This window comes from Tauraco erythrolophus, chromosome 1 (genome assembly GCF_009769465.1).
Source record: "Tauraco erythrolophus isolate bTauEry1 chromosome 1, bTauEry1.pri, whole genome shotgun sequence".
Classification (NCBI taxonomy): domain Eukaryota; kingdom Metazoa; phylum Chordata; class Aves; order Musophagiformes; family Musophagidae; genus Tauraco; species Tauraco erythrolophus.
The window spans coordinates 65946573-65970173 of NC_141465.1; the positions used below are offsets into that span (position 1 = coordinate 65946573).

Genomic DNA, 23601 nt, shown 5'->3' on the forward strand with positions numbered 1-23601 from the left:
CTAAGCAAGTTGGAAGGACAATCACAATCGCCTGATTCTACTTTTGGTATAATGCAGGTCCCTGAACACAGCCAAGGCACACCTTCAGCACTCTTATCTTATGGTTGAAATATTAACCACGCCTACAGTTCAACACTTCCAAGACTAGAGAAGCTACAAGATCTCTTTGAGGTCTCTTCATACTTCCCTGCTAAAAGTATGTCCTATTTCTACCACTTGCCTCAGCTTGCATACCTCTTGTAACTACCGTACCTGGCCAACGCAAACAGCCACAGGAGTCTTCCACCAACACTTTGACAAGGAACATTGCCATTGGGAAGTGATTTGTATTGACTTAAGTGCACCTATACCTGAATTACTAGTATATCCCCTTCAGACAGGGATTTTAACTTCGGTATTTTCCTGCACAACATGGCTTCTGAACAGGAGGTGGCAGATTACATAACCAGTGCAATAATACCCAGTGAATGAGAACTGTATCACAGCTTCCAGTAAGGTTCCAATAAGGGTCAGAAACACACGTAAGCAAACAATATATACTCCAAGCAATTTAATTTAAGTCATCTGCATAATGTAGAGTCCTGCAGACTTCTATACATGAATTAGTGTAACATTGACAGTTACAGGTGAAAGAAAATGCCTGACTACTGCTTTTAGAGCAATGGTGGCTGTATGAGGATGCATCTTACTGACAAAGATAAGGGGTGTACCTGGCCTGCATCCGAAGAAGCGTGGTCAGCAGATTGAGGGAGGTGATTCTGCCCTCCTACTCTGCTCTGGTGAGACCCCACCTCAAGTACTGTGTTCAGCTCTGGGGACCTCAACTTAAGAGGGACATGGAGCTGTTGAATTAAGTCCAGAGGAGGGCCACGGAGGTGATCCAAGGGCCGGAGCACCTCTCCTATGAAGACAGGCTGAGAGAGATGGGGCTGTTCGGCCTTGTGGGAAAATAACGGAAATTGGGGAAAATAGAGAAATAAGGCTTTGCAAAGTTCAGCTCAAAGGCTGCAATATTAGAGCAGCTCTGAGGTGAGACACAGTTGCTGCTCCCAGGATGGACGCGGCCTGCTGGTTGCATGGAATGAGCAATGTCCTTGAAGTGGGGATTAGAGTGGTACGGAGGTACCATGGCTCATCCCTGTTATCAGGGGCAAAGAACATCTGGTGAAAATAACCATCTAATTGCCATCAAGGAAGATGGATCACAACTGTTGCCTCAGCAATAATGGTAAAATCTTGTCCTTTAGTTGAACTTTGCTCATTATAATACCAAAACACACTTCCACCTCAAAAGCTACCCGCCTCCGGGCTGCGACCACCCCTCACTGAGCAGGCGCCCTGAATTTCTTCTTGCCTTTAAATCGAAGCAAGAAAAGTTTACACCAATCCTAATAAAGTTATGTATGACTAGAGTCACTCAAGCTCCACTTGAAAGTAACGAAATAGTACAAAATGGCGAAAGAGAAGGAGGATGTCAGGGAGAAGCCCCCCATTGAAATGTTTGGGATCAGTCAATGGGCTGAACCTTTGTTCTCCCCCCACAGGGATGCCTATTGGGTAAGAGCTCTGTGTTACGTGCACTTAGTTACTAACATCTTGCTAGCTAGTTAGTATTGTCACTGATCAGTTTTAGTTTTATATTATTCTAATTAAATCTGTTTTCACAGACAGTCCCTATCACCGGCTATCTTCGAATCTGTATTCTGTCACGAGTATATGTAATAAAACTTGTCATATATAAATTAAGTTTCCAGAAACTTCAATAATTGACATAGAGGATATAAGGGATTTGTACCGATGCCACTGCCTGTGCTTCCTTGGGAAAGGGGCAGACTGGTCAAATTGAGAAAGGCTCAAGGTAGCCCCCGTTCTGTCCTCTATCGACACAATATCGTGTCTTAATGTGACAGGCCTGGAGAAGAGAAGGCTCCGGGAAGACCTTTTAGCAGCCTTCCAGTACTTAAAGGGGGCCTACAAGAAAGCTGGAGAGGGACTTTTGACAAGGGTCAATGGCTTTAAACTGAAAGAGAGTAGATTTCACTTAGATCTAAGGAAGAAATTCTTTATGATGAGAGTGGTGAGACACTGGAAGAAGTTGCCCAGAGAAGTTGTGGCTGCCCCATCCCTGGAGTGCTCAAGGCCAGGTTGGACAAGGCTTTGAGCAACCTGACCTAGCAGAAGGCGTCCCTGCCCATGGCAGGTGAGTTGGAACTAGAGGATCTTCTACAGTCCCTTCCAATCCTAACTGTTCTATGATTCTATGTGCTGAGCTCCTACACTGCTAAAAAAAAAAAAATAATTACAGACAGCTCTAAAAAGTCATTAGAAAATGCGCACATCCATTAATCCAATAGCACAGAGAATACATATCACCAGGTTTTAGAAAATGCAGGACTATCAGAAGGACTGTATGACGGTAACTGGAACAATCAGTTTCAAAAGCTTAGCATTATTTAATGTCTAAATTATTACAGTTTGCAGAACTTTATTGAACTACGGGGAAGGATTTTTATCTGTAGTTTCTCTTCTTCAAAGTATAAAAGCCTATTTGTGAACCATGCAGTTACAATGGCTGAAAGCAGCACTGTTTTCCTCTTTCAAAATGGAGCCAATTAATCCAGAAGATAAAAGTGACTAACAACAAACAGTACTTGAAATTTCCAATGGAACTGCCACATTTATTAAGAATATTAATATAACTTTGAGTATGCGATCTCTCGGACTTTGCAGAGGAAAGAAATTGTGGACAATTTTTTTCTTTCTTTTCTGAATTTCACTGACTTGATATGTAATAACTCAGATGGGACAATAGTTGCAGTGCTGACACCTTCGCTTCAGGTTTGTCAGTGCCCTCCCAGTCAGCATTTGGAAGGGCTGTAGTATCTCAACTCTACCTTACAGGCAGTGCCCAAGGTGGGCACTACAGCATCTTACAGACTCCCCTCTCCAACCTTTGCCTCACTAATATTCCCAGATGTGAAACTCCTCTGCATGGCTTTTAAAAAGCTAAAGGGATCCATGATAGCTCTTAACACTACAATTTAGCTTTAGCGTGGTATACACCCAACATTACCCACCATTTGTGTCATTGAAGGACTGTCCTCTGGGTCTGAGCTTTTGACTATTGCCCTGAGGAGATGCTTCCTCTTCTCTCCCTGTGCTATCAGAACTACAGATAATTCAATTCAATTCTTCCACAAAAAGCATCAATTCTGCATCTCTTCTTAAGTAAAGTGCTACCAAGTTTCATGTGACAACACCAAAAAAGAATGCTGCATGCTTAAAAATAATCTATCTTGAATATCAAGGAAAGAAAATAGCTAGCAATAATTAGAGAATACAGGATAAACTCCCAAAAGACATTAAGCAAACTGCTTTAATGCAACACAGCTATTTGTTTTCTATCTAATTACTCAATAACTACTTGATTATTCCCTATTCAATGCCTTTTCAGTTGCAATTCAATCAACAGTTTTCATTACCCCTACATTTTTACATCAAGGCTTTTTATAATTACTGAAACCAATTCAATTTGTGAATTAAAGATTAGGAGGAAAGTAAAACTCAATATAAACCTGAAAATCATCCTCGTGTTGCAATTGCAATGCACTTCTATATTTAACAAATTTCAACATCAGTTTGCATGTGTTATTCTCTCACAGTGATACAGTAAACTTCACCTATACCATTTCTTCCCATTCTTCTGTTACCTATTCAGATTTTTTTGGCACCTTGAGTCTTCACAGTTCTGGCTAAAGAATATTCTATAATGCAGAGCATAACATTTATCCAATTAAAGAAGGTTATACTTAATATTTGATTATGATAACTCAATTCACTTCTACATGCTTAGAAAGGCATCCAACAGAATTCTTCACTGGAAGATCTAAGCTACTCTAAGGCAATTTGAAAAATATCACATCACATCATGTACAGCTAAGCTCATTTGCTACCACTGAAGCTTGCAGAATCACACAGTTCGTACGAAAAAAAGGATGAAGAAAGTGGAAGGAGATAAAAAAATTTCCCTGCAACATTCCATGGTGACCTGAAGTGTTGCTTCAGCTCTGGAGAATTTCCTTACAGATCAATGGTATAAGAGGAGGAATTAAATCTAGTTCACAAAACACTCTTAATACGCTAAGCATTTAAAATGGTGTGTATTTGTATTTATGACATGCCTATGCAAACGTACCAGACTCCTGCCATGAAGGTAGTGTCAGATTCTAACTAGTACTTAAATTAAGCCAGAGTTGGAGTGTACATGAATATTTGGATTTCCAGGTACCTCCATAATTATAACCACAATTTTTTAAAAAGTTAAATGCATATTGAATGGCAACTCCTGAACAAAGCACAAAATTCACATTGTAGTACTATGTGCTGAAACTCCCCTGCACCTGTATGTGTTCTCCGCCTATATATGCCCAGGAAGATCTTACTTGCATTTGGAAAATGCTGTTAGTTTTGGAAAACAGTGGTGTTATCTAGTAAAACAGAAGTTTTGTGGAGGAAGAAAACTATTATCTGTGCAATTGTATCACATCTACAGCAAGTCACACCTGCATATGAAGTTTATGCAAAAAAGCACATGGGAAGGACAGGGAAGGATAGGCAGAAGAGTAACAAAGACAAGAGTACAGAATGGAGAAAGTAAACAGATTGACAAGCTGTTATTGTAAGAGAGTTTCAAAACTACGCCTTGCATCTTGTGAAGGCAATTGAGCGAACTGAAAAAGGCTTTCCAGAAGGGAGTGCTAGCAATAACTGAAAAAGAGATGAAGAGAAGGGAATTCTGAAGAAGTCTGAATCAGAGGTTGGAACTTAGTTCCCAGATGAACAGGACAAGGAACTAAAGCTGCCTATGGCTTGAGAAAAGTTCCAGAAGCAGGCACTTCCACTCACACTAAGGAGCATGGCTGACCTACGCTCCCACCTGAATTTATGGAGGGAGAGCTGCTCCCAGAAGCCTATAGCAAATACCCTCTCGAACCACACACTCAGGTGTCTCACATGGGATGAGATGAACTTGTGTGCATGCTTTGAACTCGTGTGCCCTGCATTTCTTCAGCAAATATTTCACTCTCCACCTCTCCTTTCAAGCAGCTGCTTACTGAGTGCTACTACTGCCCTTGGACTTTTTGATAAGGAAGTACTGCTGGGCTTGCTTAGAGACAGCAGTTGTAAAGAGGAGATAAAGTCAGGAAATGCTTAATTCAGAGAGTCCTGTCTGGTTTTTATTTTATATTTTTTGGAAATGTGACCACATTTAAGGTACCTAACAATTTGCAGAATGATGGAAATCTTTGGAAATTACCAAAAAATGCAGAAGTAAGTTTGCTTGTTTCTTCTTTTTATTGAACCTTAGAAGATTCTGGAAATATTTTAGCCTGAAATCCTGTAAATCCAATGGTTTTGAGCTAGATCACTCCTGTCTGAAAACCCTCTTAAAAGCACAATACTTATTTTCATAGCTGAAGTCAGACCTTTCCACTAGCAAAAGTTAATGTTTCCTCCACTAATCATAGAATCATAGAATCATAGAATCGTTAGGGCTGGAAGGGACCTTCAAAGGTCATCTAGTCCAACCCCCCTGCAAGGAACAGGGATATCTCCAACTAGATCAGGTTGCTCAGGGCCTCATCCAACCGGGCCTTGAACGTCTCCAGGGATGGAGCATCCACCACCTCTCTGGGCAACCTGTTCCAGTGTTCTACAACTCTCATGGTAAAAAATTTTTTCCTAATATCCAACCTGAATCTACCTCCCTCTATTTTAAAACCATTACCCCTTGTCCTATCACAACTGGCCCTCTTGAACAGCCTCTCCCCATCTTTCTTGTAGGCCCCCTTGAGGTACTGGAAGACCGCTATAAGGTCACCCCGGAGCCTCCTCTTCTCCAGGCTGAACAGCCCCAACTCTTTCAGCCTGTCCTCATAGGAAAGGTGCTCCAGCCCTCTTATCATCTTCGTGGCCCTCCTCTGGACCCTCTCCAACTGGTCCATGTCCTTCTTATGTTGGGGACTCCAGAACTGGACGCAATACTCCAAGTGAGGTCTCACGAGGGCAGAGTAGAGGGGGAGAATCACCTCCCTTGACCTGCTGGCCACGCTCCTCTTGATGCAGCCCAGGACGCGGTTGGCCTTCTGGGCCGCAAGAGCACATTGCCGGCTCATATTGAGCTTCTCGTCCACCAGCACTCCCAAGTCCTTCTCCTCAGGGCTGCTCACGATCCATTCTCCGCCCAGTCTGTATTTGTGCCTGGGATTGCCATGACCCAGATGTAGGACCTTGCACTTGGCCTGGTTAAACTTCATGAGGTTGGTACGGGCCCACCTCTCCAGCCTGTCGAGGTCCCTCTGGATGGCATCCCTCCCTTCCAGCGTGTCGACGGCACCACACAGCTTGGTGTCATCGGCGAACTTGCTGAGGGTGCACTCCATGCCACTGTCCACATCACCGACAAAGATGTTGAAGAGGGCCGGGCCCAACACGGACCCCTGAGGGACGCCACTCGTGACCGGTCTCCACATGGACATCGAGCCGTTGACCACTACTCTCTGAGTACGGCCATTGAGCCAATTCCTTATCCACCGAGTGGTCCATCCATCAAACCCATGCCTCTCTAGTTTAGAGAGAAGAATGTCGTGCGGGACAGTGTCAAAAGCTTTGCACAAGTCCAGGTAGATGACATCCGTTGGTCGACCCTTGTCCACCGATGTTGTCACCCCATCATAAAAGGCCACCAAGTTGGTCAGGCACGATCTGCCTTTGGTGAAGCCATGTTGGCTGCCACCCACCACCTCCTTGCTCTCCATGTGCCTTAGCATGGTTCCCAGGAGAATCTGCTCCATGACCTTGCCAGGCACAGAGGTGAGGCTGACCGGTCTGTAGTTGCCCGGGTCCTCCTTGTTCCCCTTTTTAAAAATGGGGGTTATGTTCCCTCTCTTATAACAGCATATCATTTAAACTCTGAAAAAACCCAGCTCAACAGTGTTTCAGAACACACCGAAATGTGGGACAAGATTGCGTAGACCTCACTAGCCCATAATAAAGTACAAGAAATATCTCACAGAGCTGCCTCTAGGACAGAGAGTTCATTTACATCATGAGTTTTCACTTAATGTATGTGTGTTCCACAGTTCCACCTTACAAACCTTTACTATCCTTTGTAAATCCTGCATAAAATTTATGGGATAGTATCATGACTCATCCTGTGGCTTTCAAATACAGCCCATGATTTTCAAAATGACCTACAGTCTTGCCCTTCTAAAAGAATACAGCAGTGTGTATCACAAACTTCAAAAAATTCAATATCCTACAGCACAAGAATTTCTCATAAAAACTACAATATTCAATTGCAATTGAATTTCCAGACCCACAAGGAATATTTTGCTAAAGTGAAGCATAGAAGACATCATCCTGAACAAGAGCAATACCACCATATTAGACTTTAAATGATTTAAAAGAGAACAAAGGAGATACAAACCTCTGCCTTCTCTGTCTGGCAGAAAAGATAAGAGAAAATTACTACAACCTCTGTACTAAAATACCATCCCTAATGTCTTACCACTTAATTCTGTTTTCAAGGTTTTTAAAAGCACCTAGTATTTTATCTTTGAAGGTTTAAAATTCTACAGGATATTCTGCTGTGCTGGGTTTATGTGGTGGGGTTTTGTTAGCAGAGGAGGGGCTGCAAAGATAGCCCCTGTAAGGAGATGTGAGACGACCAGACCAGTCTCCGGCCAGGTTGGACCTGCCTCGGGCCAGGGCCAAGCAAATCAGTGTCCCTGCAAATGCCCTACTTAAGAAGGGCACAAAGGAACCCGAACAGGGCTGAACCTGCAGTGAATAGAGGGGGAAGGCAGAGGGCTGGCCCTCAGCCTCCTGGGTGGGCGGCTACCCAAGCTGAGCTGCCACCACCCAATTGAAGATGGTCGTGCAGGCGTGGCTTGGAGAGCTCTGAAGCACCCTGCTCCTGGGGTGCCCGCTGGGTGGAATTTGTCCTGCTGGGACTGCTGAGGGCCAGTGGGGCCCAGCGTGGCTGCAGAGGACAGAAGAGCACACCCTGGAGCAGAGATACCTGCGCCCAAGGGAGTCGTAGAGGACTGTCTCTGTGGGAAAGGACGTCCACGCTGCTGGAGATTAACGGTGGAGCAGCGATACATCTGCAGTCCGTGGGGACTCCACACCAGAGAAGGTGGCTGCACCCTAAGAAACTGTGACTCTGTGGTAAAAGCCCACGCTGGAGCAATCTGATGGGTAAGGATTGCATCCTGCAGGCAGGACTCATGCTGGAGAAGTCTGTGGATTATTCTTCTATGACAAGGGGCCCCAGTGGAGCAGGGGAAGAATCACAGAATGTTAGGGATCGGAAGGGACCTCAAAGAATCAGCTAGTCCAATCCCCCTGCTGGAGCAGGACCACCTAGATCAGACCACACAAGAACCCGTCCAGGCGGGTTTTGAACATCTCCAGAGAAGGAGACTCCACAACCTCTCTGGGCAGCCTGTTCCAGTGTTCTGTTACCCTTACTGGGAAGAAGTTCTTCCTCATGTTTAGGTGGAACCTCCTATGTTCCAGCTTATATCCATTTCCCCTTGTCCTATCACTGGATGCCACTGAGAAGAGCCTGGCTCCATCCTCATGACAGTCACCCTTTACATATTTATAAACATTAATGAGGTCCCCCCTCAGTCTCCTCTTCTCCAAGCTAAAGAGACCCAGCTGCCTCAGCCTTTCCTCTTAAGGGAGATGCTCCACTCCCTTAATCATCTTTGTGGCCCTGCACTGGGCTCTCTCAAGCAGTTCCTTGTCCTTCTTGAACTGAGGGGCCCAGAACTGGACACAATATTCCAGATGCTGCCTCACCAGGGCAGAGTAGAGGGGGAGGAGAACCTCTCTCGACCTACTAACCACACCCCTTCTAATACAGCCCAGGATGCCATTGGCCTTCTTGGCCACAAGGGCACATTGCTGGCTCATGGTCACCCTGCTGTCCACCAGGACCCCCAGGTCCCTTTTCCCTGTGCTGTTCCCCAACAGTTCAGCCCCCAACTTGTACTGGTACACGGGGTTGTTCTTACCCAGATGTAAGACTCTACACTTGCCCTTGTTGTATTTCATTAAATTTCTCCCCGCCCAACTCTCCAGCCTGTCCACGTCTCTCTGAATGTCAGCACAGCCTTCAGGTGTGTCAGTCACTCCTCCCAGTTTAGTGTCATCAGCAAACTTGCTGACCATGCACTCTATTCCCTCATCCAAGTCATTGATGAATGTGTTGAACAATGTGTGTAAGGAGTCCTCCCCCTTTAAGGAAGGAGAGGCAGAAACAGTGTGTGACGAACTTACCTGCAACCCTAATCCCCGTCCCTCCTACGCTGCTGGGGGGAGGAGGCAGAGCCAGGAAGAAGGGAGGGGTCTTTTTAAGATCTGGTTTTGTTTCTCACTATCCTCTCTGAATGAACTGGTAACAGTTCCCAAGCCCGTTTTGCCCGGCAGCCATGGTCGGTGGGTGATCCCTCCCTGTACATTTTTTTCCTCTCCTCCTCACGGGGAAGAAGTGAGTGAGCAGCTGCATGATAGCTTAGCTGTTGGCTAGGCTAAACCACAATGACTACATTTGATTTATACCTTTGTATATTAAGGCTGCAAACACCAAGAAACAGTGCTATGATTTTCCTTAGTGTGCCACGTTTTCTAATTGAATGGTCTCCCAGAGACTAGCTGAACAGCAATTAAATAAGATTCACACATAAGTGATGCTGGGTTACTGAATGATGAGTTTCTACTCGTTGATTATAAAACCCACAGAAACTGGCATGTATCATTTAATGAACATACTTTAAATTGCATTTTTATCCTCATGTTACTGTATTTATCTGAAAAAGTGCATTACATAGCTGAGTATTCATACCTTTCGTTAAGGGCTGTATTTATAACTACATAATTTTAAGACGTTTCTCAAGTGCTTTAAAATGCATTGTTCCTATATGGGTACTCATTAAAGAAATTCATCATTTTTACCTCTATATTCTGATTTCAATGATGCTGATTAAACATTCCTTATTTATCAGTACTGGCCCTATTCAGCAAAGTACTTCTCAGCACAGGACCAACTTAAAACAACTCTGTTATCTGGCTCCCAAATTAGTAAAACCACCTCAGTTTAATCTGTCTAAAAACTATTTACAATGCTGAAAGACACAGTAGGTCTATCAAGAAGATTAGAGCACATTTTCTTGAAGAACACTGCTCATCTGGAAAAATAGAACAGATGGGAGTCATAAAACTTGCATTAAAGAAAACAGATTTTGCAGCTACAGTATGAATGCTCCTACTTGAGACATTCTCTTTTGCCCTCCTACCCCTAAATACATATTGCAGTTCTGCCACACATTTGGCCTTCATAATAACAGGAAATCCACTGAATCTGATACAAGTTTATTACCTGCTTCATGTATGCATAGCACATGGTCTCTGCAACCCGCTTTCCTTCATCATAGCAGGCTCTTGGACCTATTGGATTCACATGGCCCCAGTAATCCTCATTTTGAGGGTGAACTTCAGGATCTACGGGGAAAAAAAAAACCAACTTACATGATCTTCTATCAAAAAAGTGACTATATATAATGAGACTTTCAGTAGATCACTAGTGTTACACAGATTAACACCTTCTCTCTGAACTATGCATTTAAAAAAAAATAAGTTTCAACACCATTTCTTAAAAGCATATTCAATAGAAACATGAAAATGAGTTACGAAAGATGTGAGACTCTACTAAGATAACTGAGTACAAGCAAACAACAGTCATCATCTGTTTTCCCCTAAAATACCGTGTGAACTGAGGGTTAAATTCAACTCTTTTCTGCAAAGACAGACTACCTCAAGGGCGCAAATAAGACTTTTATCTAAAGCAATTCAGAGGAAATACTACAGATTATGTAGGCAGTGCTTTTTTACCATATTTGGAAAAAAAGAAAGTAAAGCATCTTTAAGTTTTAAAACATAAGACGCAAGGAAAGAAAACCAGACAAAATGGAGAAGTGCTGCATTTCTTAAAGAAGAAAGAGTAGAGCGATGTACCACCAGATACTTGCTATGTTTCTTCTGCTTTATCCTAAGCATTTTTACTGGCTGCGACTGGGCACAGACAATCAGGTTAGACAATCTTTTGGTTTGATCCAGTACAGAAGTTTTTGATTATAAAAAAACCCCACCTACTAAAAATTTCCTAGGAAGCTCTATGTGTGTGTTCTCTATAGGCTTGAAACAATACAACCACTGTGTTACATTTCCCTACTTTGCTATCTGTGCTGCCCTATCCTTCTTACTGGGTTTGAAGTTTGAGTAAGTTACTACTGAACTTTCAAGTGTTACAGGCTAATTTTCGAAGCAACTTTGACGGTCAGTTCTGATTAACCCTTACACTGCTCACAGACATGATTACGGCTGAATTCCTACCATATGAGGGCCACAGAGCACTGGCAAATGCAGTGGGGTTTCATATTATAAAAGCCTGCAGCACTCTTACAAGGACCCCAGAAGATGCTGTGATCTGAAAGGCTGTTTCTTCAGTTTCTGACTCCTTTCTGGCAGAGGCAGCCCCACTTGGAAACTCTCTATACAACAGTGCTTTGAGAACTCCTGTGGAAACAGCTAAGAGATACTTTCTGACTTTATTTTCTGTCTTTTATTCTTCAGCAAAATGACTTTGTCTGTCTAGTCAGAGCATGACGTGAACAGGCTCTCTCCACTGGCTTTACTCACACAACAAAGTCTGATAACAGGAGTTTCGAGTTTTCCACTTCTGCAGGCAGATTGCAGCAGAGCAATGAGGCTCCAAAACTTAGGGTTTTTTGGCTGTTGGTCTCCTGTTCCAGAAGACAGCTTGTTCAATTACAGAAGAGTCCTTGGGGGTACCATTTTTCTCTGTGGAGTCTGACTTTGGCTAATCAAAGGCAAAGGATACTCAAGCTGCTTATCTGGTTGCCCGGTCATCTTAGTGGATCTCTTGCTTGGGTATTTGCTTTGAATCTTCTGGACTGAAGTTATTTCACCAAAAGCGTACTCCAAGTTGTGTGGTGTTGTGGACACGCTGGAGGGGAGGGATGCCATCCAGAGGGACCTTGATAGGCTGGAGAGGTGGGCCTGTGAGAACCTCATGAAGTTCAACAAGGCCAAGTGCAAGGTCCTGCATATGGGTCAGGGCAATCCCATGCAAAAGTACAGGCTGGGCGGAGAATGGATTGAGAGCAGCCCTGAGGAAAAGGACTTGGGAGTGCTGGTGGATGAGAAGCTCAACATGAGCCGGCAATGTTCACTGGCAGCCCAGAAAGCCAACTGTATCCTGGGCTGCATCCTGGTCGAGGGAGGTGATTCTGCCCTTCTACTCTTCTCTCCTGAGACCCCACCTGGAATACTGTGTTCACCTCTGGAGTCCCCAGCACAAGAAGGACATGGAGCTGCTGGAGCAGGTCCAGAGGAGGGCCACGAAGATGATCCGAGGGCTGGAACACCTCTGCTATGAAGACAGGCTGAGAGAGTTGGGGCTGTTCAGCCTGGAGAAAAGAAGGCTCCGGGGTGATTTTATAGCAGCCTTCCAGTACTTAAAGGGGGCCTACAGAAAAGCTGGAGAGGGACTTTTTACAAGGGCCTGTAGTGACAGGACAAGGGGCAATGAATTTAAACTGAAAGAGGGGAGATTTAGATTAGATATAAGGAAGAAATTTTTCACTCAGAGGGTGGTGAGGCAGTGGAACAGGTTGCCCAGAGAAGTTGTAGATGCCCCATCCCTGGCAGTGTTCAAGGCCAGGTTGGATGAGGCTTTGGGCAACCTGGTGTAGTGGAGTTTCCTTGCCCATGGCAGGGGGTTGGAACTAGATGATCTTTGAGGTTCCTTCCAACTCTAACCATTCTATGATTCTATGTTCTTTGTCCTTTCTCACTTTTTCCTCACAAAGCTTTGTATCTTGTTACAGAGATGAGTATTTTTTGTTCGTTTTATAAAGGCTAGACTCTCACAACTACTAACGTTGAGCAGATGACTGTGCCTGCATATGTCCATTAACCTTGCAACACTGCTATTACCAATTAGGCAAGAGCTCACAACAGCAGGATGTTTCTCTAGTAGGCACACGGTCCGTCACACACTCCAAGGAAGTACTAAAGCTTCTCATTTCATCCAGCTAGCCGTTCTATCAGTCATTCTCTCGCTACTTCACTTCTTGGTAATAGCAAAAGGAAGGAGACATATGGCACTATTGCTCAATATTATGTTTTAAGAGACACCACAATGGCACACAAGCACAAACTCTATTTTCTTAGTTTGGAGGTTATGTCCTTGCCTCTTGCACTGTGCTGCACACACTAGGGCAATTGCTATATTGTAACAACACAGTTCGTAACTACACTGGGAAGAGAGAAGCAGATTTGCTACTGAAATTATCTTTCTTCACAGGTTTTCTTTATGCATCTGGATTTTCATTAGAGTTCAACACTCAAAATTCCCGCACAAACGGTTTTGAAAAAGAGCCATAGACATAGGAAAGTTACAAAGTCTAAGCCTCCTTCCACGACTCTGACTAGAGATTTAAAGCAAGTACTAATGCCCACATTTTAAGCTGTGAGAAGTACATCAAATAATCAAGCTAAGACAGTGATGAAAACCTATCAATCTTCCAACAAAAGGTTTGTAAATACCCTTTTCCACAGTCACATCTCAAGAGCTCTGAACACTGCTTTACCCTTCTTACCTCCATATACCTCTGATGTAGAGGCCAGCAGCAGCCGTGCTCCAACACGTTTGGCTAACCCTGAATTACAGGCAACAGGGAAAGAAGAACATAATTAGATCAAGTTTAAGAATCTTTCAGTCACGTTAACTGCTTTAGTGTGATGCCATTTTACACGTTTTTAAAGAAAACTTGATTTCTCTCACTAGATAAATCTAGCTGTAAACCAAATCCATAGCTCCCACTCCCAAGTTAGAAAAATTGAGAAAGAGCAGAGCAGAACCCACGTGTCATGTGTTTGCTTCTGGGACTAGAAGTTACACTGAACCAAGATCCAAGACCTTAATATATTACACCCTAAATAAAGGCCAAGGAAGCATAAACTATTCCAGTTATGAAATCAGGATCTTGAAACAGCACACTATATTATGATTACCAAAACTTAAAGATAAGCTACATAAAGAAACTGAAACAGAATAATATGTCATAGGACAAAAATCAATCGTTTTCCCTTTAACATACCCCTTTAAACAGCCTGGATGGTCCTACCCATCACTCGAGATTATTCTGCACTCCATTTCAATGACTTTATTGCCTTTAAGTCGGTATGGCCAATCAAAGAAATCTTTCATCTATGCCGTACAACTCTCTGGTACCCCAATAACTTCTAAATAACTTAATTCTCTGAATTGTATCAAATTCAAATGAGAAACTCAGCTGAGCTAATACCTGGTGTGTTTTTTGCCTCATAATAACTCTCAGGATCACTGACAGCCAGTTCAAGCTGCAGCATATGCCAAATGGATTAAAGATGGGAGGAAAAAGCAGAGAAGGCTTGAGTCCTTCTTTCCATAGGCCCATTCCCAGCATCGAAACCAATAAACAAAGCTGAAAATGTTGCCTTGTAATTATCTAGCATGAAGTTAGACATTAAATGTTCTTGCACAATTCACTAGCCAAGGCATGCACAAGAGGGTGCAGTACTCTTTGTGTTCAGAGTCTACAGAGCCAGTGCAGCTCCGCTTAGTTCAACGTTTGCTGTGGTGGAAAGGAAGTGTCATTCATGGCAAATGTGGGAATGTTCCACAGTCACCAAGGTGAGAAGTGTAGTCATGGACACAACTTTGGTATAAAAATCCCATGCTCATAATTGTTTCAACTTCTATAATTACTGCACAGTTCTTACTACATAGACAAGTTACAGGCACAAAGTTCTCGTGCTTTGATAGCTGAGCATGCATGTTGTCAGAGTTCATCTGCAGATATATTTAAAGGAAAAGTACGAAAATCTTCAAATAGAGAAAAAACCCAACTCTTATTTTTCTTCAAGAATCAAATTTTTTAAATGTTCAACTCATCTGCTGCATCCTTCCCTCCCTCTAATAACTCTGTCCAGGTTATATTATGTCTAACAAAGTTAAGTAAAAAAAAAGATTTCCACTTACCCAGCATGTTTAATGTCCCAATAGTGTTCGTCTTTAATGTTTTTATGGGATTATACATGTAATTTGGAGGTGACGCAGGAGATGCTAGATGATAGATCTGGTCCACTACAGAAAACCAGAGAGAGGGGGAAAGAAAGCATTGTTATTTTCCTATGTAACACATTAAATGAGAAAGCATTAGAGTCAAGAAGCGACTACTTCTTTCTGCATTTCCTAGCATTGGTACTCAGCACTTCCTATATTGCTACCTAGACAATATATACGTAAACCTGTTGTAATAAAAAAACCCCTTAATTTTTAGTCCACCAAAACCTAAAGCATAATATACATCAACACCGTTGACACAGGTACAGAAGTCTGTGTGGGTGTTGACACATTCTACTTGTAAAAATTCTAGTTATGAGTACTTCTGCTGAAAAAGTATATGCAACATTCTATTACTCTCAAGTTTTTAAATGACTACCAGCTTCAGAATATTTCTCTCAAATGGAATCCCAAGCAAAGATGACAGAATTATTTTTTAATACCAAGATAAACCTTTTGGGAACAATAAATATTGTATCTTTATTTGTAAGCCACTTGCCAATGAGATATTAATGGGACTAGTATCATATTTCTTTTGAAATATATATGCCAAGACATGGGCATGCAACTTTTGTCCTTTTCCCCCTAGCTATTGACTTTGTTCTATGCTGTACATTGGATAATACAGCATTTTAGCTTTAAAATAAAAATCCCCATTACAGAAATTCCAGCATTCCCTCCCCCCAGATTATGAAATATAATTAACCAACACACTAGATAGTACCTTACAATCAATGGAGGTATACTGATGCCTAAGCTAATTTAAAATAAGGTAGCTTGGGTATTGGCAACAGATTGCCCAAGTAGTACGAGTCTCAATCTTAACTAATTATATTTGTTGCATTTCTGTGACTGCTGTGTAAACAAACCTAAAGACTCAAATCATCCATAGGAAATATATATTCAACACAACAGTAAAATAGAGACTAGTACAACAAACCTAAACAGTTACACCATTGTCACGAGCCTAGACTAGATTTAAATCCTGGATTCTTAATTTAACAATTATTCCTAGTACAAGAGAACAGAGAGAGAAAAGAGAATGAAGGCTGTAACAGATTTCAAGTTCAAAGACCAAACATATCATCAATCAGGGCTTCTTTTTCTCTTCACCTTTTTCTATTTTAGTTTATTTCTATCTTAAGCTAAATGAATTGTGGTTTGCTGTCTATTCGTCCAGTAGTCAGGCTTACTTGTTTATTTTCAGCTATTAACCCATTTTCATAAAATGGCCTATTTCTGGAACAAGCAGGGCAGTCATTTCTATCAAGGTGGTTCAGAAGACACGTATAGGTACTGTAAATGGTATTTGATACCAGGAAAACAAGCATACAGGACTTCGCTCAACTTTAGTTTTGTAACAGACCATCAGGAAAGTTGCTATCTCTGTACTTCAGAACTTCAAAGAGCACAGCTCACCCCAGCAAACTTAAAAGAACTGAAAAAACCCTCAATAAGCTAGGCAGTACACCAGAATCAGTCTTAAGAACATAAAAGAATCCCAAGATATTAGTTAATTAACATTGATAATCATGAAAATCTTAGGCAAATCCTAATTTGAGACCGGCTTCAGCGTATTAGGGTTGCAAAATGCACTGCACGAGATAAGAATGCAAAGGTTAGAGGTAATACAGGGGAAAAGATTTTTTTTCTTAAATTACAATAAAAACTGGACTCATTTTCACAAGCAATATCTAATATTCAAACCTCAACCTGCAAGCCTTTCATAACACAGCTATCGTAAATACAGAAATGTCTTTTTGTCTTTTATGTAACATGAATCGCAGGTAGTCGGAACTACTTAAAAAAGAACAAGGATAAGCAAACGCCCCCCAAAAATTAAACATAAGATCACATGAAACATACTGATGGTTAAGAAAGAAAAAGAACAAGACCTCTCCAAGGTCATCCAAGAAAAGTAGTCAAAAAGTGATATAAGAATTAGAATGGCAGGATGGAGGAAGAGAAAATAATTCCTTCTTTGTGTTACAAAATGAAGGTTTGTTTTTTTTAAGACTCAGCACGGAAACCTGAAAGAACCTTGAAAAGTCAAGGCTAGCTGCTGTTCGGACAGAAGACAACATTGCATGGCATAAGGCTGTCTTGCCCTAGAACAGAAGACTAGTGGTAAAACCGTACACTCAAACAAGTATGTTTCTTTTAACCATTTCTCAGGTGGTTAATAATTAACAAGCAGTAGCAAATGACAGCAATATAGGGTAAAGCTCTATTTTGACAATGTATCAGTTATGGTTAGCCCTCTGTTAGGTTTAACTTTTACAGTATCTGTGACAAGGATCTTTTTTTTTTCCAGTTTTAAATTAATTCGTCTGCCAAAACCAGGGTAAAGGCATCCTTGACTTCCAAATTAAGAAAAATATGCAAACTTGCCCAAATTTTTCCTTTTTCTCTATTGAAATATAACTATACTTGCTTAAACAGCACACGCCGTGTATAAGATACAACTGGGGGGGGGGGGGAATCAAATATGAAGTTATCACCTGCTCTCAACTGGCTGAGAACACTGAAATGTTAGAGGCCTGTGTTTCTGTTAAGGCTTCCCGTCTTCCTTGATTCTCAAATTTTATTTGATAAAGCAAGCAGACAATTCTTGGCTTCTTGACTTCTAACATAAAAAGCACAGTGGTTAGGTTAACAGTGTAAGTGGCTTAATTTATCCACGTGGAATGTACTTATTTTCAACAATCCTTTAAGCAATCAAAAATTTTAAAATAGTTAAAAGCCTTCAAAACACAAGCACCTCCTTCACATTAAAAAATTGCATCCTTTTTAAGATAAGTATGCATTCTGATAACAAAGCTTTAAAAACACTGGCAAATTTGGCAAGGTAAAATATTTAACTAACTTTTTTTCTGAATACTTAGTGAAGTATATGAATATTTGCATATACAGTCATGTTTCTCTAGATTAACTGTAACTTTTAAGTCTACAGGGCAGCTCATCGCTCCTGTGAGTGCATACCGGCTAATCTGTAGGAGCCATGTAGAAGTTTACCCCACGTTGCATCTTTGCATCTTTGCATTATTGCCCAAGACCAGAAATCTTGCAAAACAATTTCTAATTAAATTTTATTCACTCCTTAAGCTTACTATGTCAATAGTGACCAAAACAAGGAGAAATTATTGCAAGTCAAATCTCATCACACAGAACAATTAACTATCAGCATAAACACAGGATCAGCTTCTAAGGCAATCTGCATGACTCCATCACCCCAAATTTTAACATCCTGACAGAGTAACAATATTTGACAGTTAGCGTGCTCAAGCAGATGCCACAAAATGTATCTACTTCTTATACAACGCCATGCTCTCTTTGGTCTACAGATGTTAATCTCTAGAGGAAAGATGACCAGCTGCCTGCAAGATGTCAAGAAAGCCCAGAATGATACAATCTTGGCCAATGTGTCATACTGGTAAGGACTTATTCTTGCATTAAAAAAGTGCAGAGAAATACAATTTCATGTAGCAGACTCTCTGCTATTTGCACTCATATCAACAGAAATTGATATTTCTATTCACTATTAACTCCAGTGCATCATGATTTCAGTACGAAGGTGGTGAGACTTCGGAATAGATTGCCCAGAGAGGTTGTGGATGCCCCCTCCCTGGAGGTGTTCAAGGCCAGGTTGGACAGAGCCTTGAGTAGTCTGATCTAGCTGAGAGGCATCCCTGCGCATGACAGGGAGGTTGGATTAGATGATCTCTAAGGACCCTTCCAGCCTATGCCATTCTATGATCAAAGAGGGCTTTCCACAGAAGGCAACCTATAGTGGTAACGCAATCAGTATCCAAAGACAGCCTGACACAGAGCGTGCCAGAGGAAGCCAGCTCCCAGCTCAGACTAGATTCAAAGCCCTGCCTGCATTGCTAATGCAACTGAAACTTTTAGGATTCTGTCTGCAACAGGAAAATAGTTAATTGTTCTGTGCGATGAAGCGTGATGTGGAATAATTTCTCTTTATTTTTGTCACCGTTGACACTGTAAGCTTCAGCAGTGAATAAACTTTAATCAAGTTGTTTTGCAGGATTTCTTATGTTGGGGCAATAATGCAAAGAAGCAGAATGGGGTAAAGTTTAATTGGTCTGTTGAACTTTGACATACCTCCTACAGATGAGCCATGAATATGGATGAAATAGATGACTGCCCCAAGTTATGCCTCTGAATGTAAGCACCCTCTTCTCACAGCATGGTATTGTCGCGAAATCAAAGGAAAGGGGTAGACTGGAAGCTGAAGGAAGAAAGTTCAGAGAAGCTGCTGACTGCTGCCTGCAGGCACCAGGTAATTCAAGCACAGTGGCTCGAAAAATGAGCAAAGCAACAGCTAAAGACACCTGCAGTCAATGCAGAGCTGAACTCTGACCTGAGTTTTATCTGCTTCTTTCTACGTATTCCTTCACAACCCTTTCTAAACCTAGTTTTCCACAAGCTCTTGTGAAATTTTTGCAGAGTGAAAATGTGAGTTCAAAAGCATTGTGGTCAGTCACAATTTAACTGCTCAATCCCAGTCTGTCAAAGCAGAAGCGAAAACTTGTCTGTATTCCTACCTCCATACATATAATTTTGTTGTTTTTTAAATACCTGTTGAATTTGTGACCAGCAGCAGCTCCTATATGAAAGGTTCCTTTAATGGCACATGGTATTTCAGGGCCAAAAACTACCTTTTCTTTCTCTGCATCAGATTATCTGTGATTATCCAAGTGGCCATATAATTGTTAGCTAGAAACAAATGCAAACAAAAAACAAAATCCCAAAGGTTCCTTTTAATCTTCCAATTTATTTATTTATAAACAAGAAGCTTGTTCTTCTGTGTAATGGACAGTGGTCAAGAAAAAAAAAAGAAAAAAAAAAAGAAGAAAGATAAAACACACTCTTCCTCCTGGGTCCTTCTTCCTCCTTTTGTTTCCCAGCTGGCAATTGCTTTAAATGAAACAGAGAAGGAACTGAGAGAAAAAGGAGGTTTTCCTTGCCAGACATGGTCTTGCCTGTCCGAAGCTGGTTTGCCTCAACATACTTCCTCCCAAATGCACAAAGAGAAAAATAGACCCCTGTGATGAAGGAGGTTTAGCAAGAGCAGAACTAGCAGATGGATGGAAAATGGGGCATTTGCCAAGTGTCAGATAGTCATCTTCTAGATCAAAGGGACAGGCAGCCAGGCAGCTCCAGGACCTTCCTCTCTTGCCCAGGAAGGAATCTTTAGAATATTACGCTTTAGATCAATTACAAACATCACTGGTTTTCCAAAACATTCAGAGTGCTGGACATTTCAAAAGGGTGGAAAGGCAAGTTTCTACCCCAAAACGGTCACATTTGAGTCATCAAGCTAATGATCTTGAGATAAGTACAATTATTTCTCCTTCTGCCTTCCCTCTTCCAACTGCCAGGTCTGAAACTGCATACGTTTTTGTCTCAGAAATTCAGCAGGCCAGCCAAAGCCATCTGCCTAGCTTGGCTGACAACTTTGTTTTCTAGCACAAAGCTGGCAGTTATTTAAGACAGCAGGCAACCCAAAACTTTCCTCAACCCAGAACTGTGGAAAGCTATCCTATCTACAGCTTTTCAGAGGATTAAGTGTTTGGGTGCCTGGGAAAGCATCTACTGGAGAACAGGAACAAATGCATCTTGTAATCGTCCTCCACACTTCCTCCATTTCTATGAGGTAAAGAAAAAAAGTTTTACTACATTTAATTGTGCCTACTTAGAAGCCTTGAGCTACCTTTGGAATTAAACCATAGTGTAATTAATTGAAAATAACTATGTGAAAAGTTGTGCAAAGCTTTACATAGATAGGTAAAGACCATAAAAGAAGAACAAATGATAATAAAATTCTGCAAGTTTTGTATATAACTCACATCAGGGGCTAGAACTCTGTAAGCCACTGTGAACACAGCAGCAAGAAGTAGCTTACCAAACACAGGACGGTAGACTAGCAATAAAATAAAGTAACATTAAAAAAATTCTTCATGTTACAATTTTGTAAATCTGTTTCAAAATAGCACAGATATAGAAGATGGCATAAACATTCACGCCATCAGGTACACAGTGAGAAACAAAAATTTACGATCAACATAAATGGAGTTTTAGTAACATATTGCAAGATCAACAGCAACAAAAATTGGTTAGTTGTGCCTTTTTGTATGTGAAAAGCTCAAAGACTCCCTATAATTTAGTATATATGGAATCTGCAATACCTAGATCCGGACACAAATGTTCAGTCTTGTGTTTTCCTTAATGCTGAACAAGTATGATCAATATAACAACTCACTTTTACAAAATATTGCAATAAAACTACCTTCCTTCATATCATCTAGCTTTTTTTTCCAGCTGTATCACTGCATGTGTTCTGCATGCTTCCTAAATGAATAGCAAGGGTTGAATCTACAACCTTTCCTATGAAAGAAAACAACATTCCTTCCTATGAAGGAATGACCTTCATCTCCAGTTTCTGCCTTTAACACGTGTCATTGTACCAGAAAGGACTCCACAGGTCACTAAGTCCACTAAAGACCTGCATCCATCACTGTATTTGCTAGTCAGGAAGCACTAAGCAGAAAAGCTTTGATCAGAAGCGTACAAACAAGTTTTTACAGCTGAAACATACGGGCTTTTCTTGTGAAGAACAGCTATGCCAATTCCATTACTGTAGGTCAGGCCAGGGAAGCTTGCACAGTGAAGCGAGACATCTCTATTGCACTGAACTAAAAAGGACTACAAACATCAATTCATTTCCCTGACGTTAAAAATGTTACCTGTAACTTCAGGAAAACTAGAATAACTTTATAAAGGTTACCATATTGCTCATACTGGAACAGTTTTGGAGAGCTTCACCAGAGATCCAGGCACCAATGCACTTGGCTCCGGACAAACAAAATTAAGTAGCCTATGTTCCCTTCTGCCTTGCCATAACTTTCCCTAATCATACAATTTGAAAACATCAAGTTGAATGTATTAAGTATCTGGCAGAAGGAATGAAGACTAGGGGGAGAAAAATCTGGGATGGAAGTATTGCAACAAAAAAAAGCGATGTATTGAAGGCACTCACATAAAAAATTAGAAGCTGTACTTGTGTGTGCCTTAAGCTACCTGTAAAACGACTTGGAGACTGAATAATCCTTGAATACTGTAGAACAGTGTTTATTAAAATGTCATCATCTTGACTTCTGGAAGGCTGCTATTCACAAGAAGGCTACAGTACGTTCTGTTGGTCAATTTTGTGAAACTGTTGGTTTTAGCCTTGAAGTCAACTCTGACCCACAAGCTAGCAAAGTCCTTAAAAAAAAAAATCATTTTCAGTTCCAGTCAATCTAATGATCTATTAAAGTTCTGCAAATAATGTTATTTTATATACCTATGTGCCTGTTACTAACGACTTCATATCTTCTGAAAACTCTGAAAGTCAATCTCCTTGTCACTATGTATGCCATGTGCTTACAGTACTTCTCTCAAACTCGCAAAATGTTTTTCAATTTTTTTTCAATGAAAGCCAGAAAAGCCCAAACTACCTTTCCATTCACAACAGTTACTGAAAACAGAGCCGACATTTAAGAAATGTTTTACCAGAAACTAGACTGCTAGTATTAAGAATAATAAAAAAAATTCAAACAAGGACCAAAATAGAACAGCTTGCTTTAACTGATCTTCACACCAATTATTTCAATTAATCTCAGGACATAAGTGATGAAACAGTTTATCCTTACCTACCACTTATGAACACTTTTCTTCCCTGTCACTTAATATTACATTAGTTAGGCAGTGCACTTGCATTTGTGCAAAGCCTGTCTTTGAGCATCAGAATGGAACTACTCTTTACTACTCAGTCCAAAAAGAAATAACCTATTCTGCCTTCACCTGCCACAGACTGCAATTTTAGAAGTATTGTACTGATATTTTACCAAGAGCTCCTCTTTAAGCAGCGAAATGTTAGAAGCCATCAACAAAATTTCTACTCTGCAATTGTGCTCCCTTGGTTCATAACCACAGTGGGCAAAGCAATATAATTAAGTTGAAAAGAAAAAGAAAAATCTCTAAGTGAAACCTTATGAGTAAAAGCATAATCCTTGAGGATGACTGTGATTATCTTTCCAAGGGAAGAGGATGTTTAAGCTACATCATTTTTTGATATAATGATAAAGCATTCAAAACATACTGTGCATTTGTGATTAGGGAAATTAAATCAATTCAACTGAGCCAAGTGTTTCCACTGTTACTTGGAAATCTGTGGCATTTTCAGGCCTGTTTTTGTTTCAAATTTTGAAAGAGGTGGTAAAAACAAAAACAAAAAAAAACACAAACAACCGAAAAGAAACCAAAGGCCTAAATGC

The 23601-nt window shown here is 41.2% G+C and overlaps 1 protein-coding gene across 4 annotated transcripts in view; it reads right to left on the reverse strand.

The window, feature by feature from the left end:
- Positions 1–23601, reverse strand: part of UXS1 (UDP-glucuronate decarboxylase 1) — a 74554-nt gene that overhangs the window by 16936 nt on the left and 34017 nt on the right. For all 4 annotated transcript variants that reach the window (XM_086610524.1, XM_086610510.1, XM_086610518.1 and 1 more), the window contains exons 7-9: positions 15179–15283; positions 13755–13814; positions 10451–10572 (exon numbers count right to left, since the gene is read on the reverse strand). In XM_086610524.1, coding sequence (XP_086466650.1) covers positions 10451–10572; positions 13755–13814; positions 15179–15283 — 287 coding nt within the window. The remainder of the gene's footprint in view (positions 1–10450; positions 10573–13754; positions 13815–15178; positions 15284–23601) is intronic.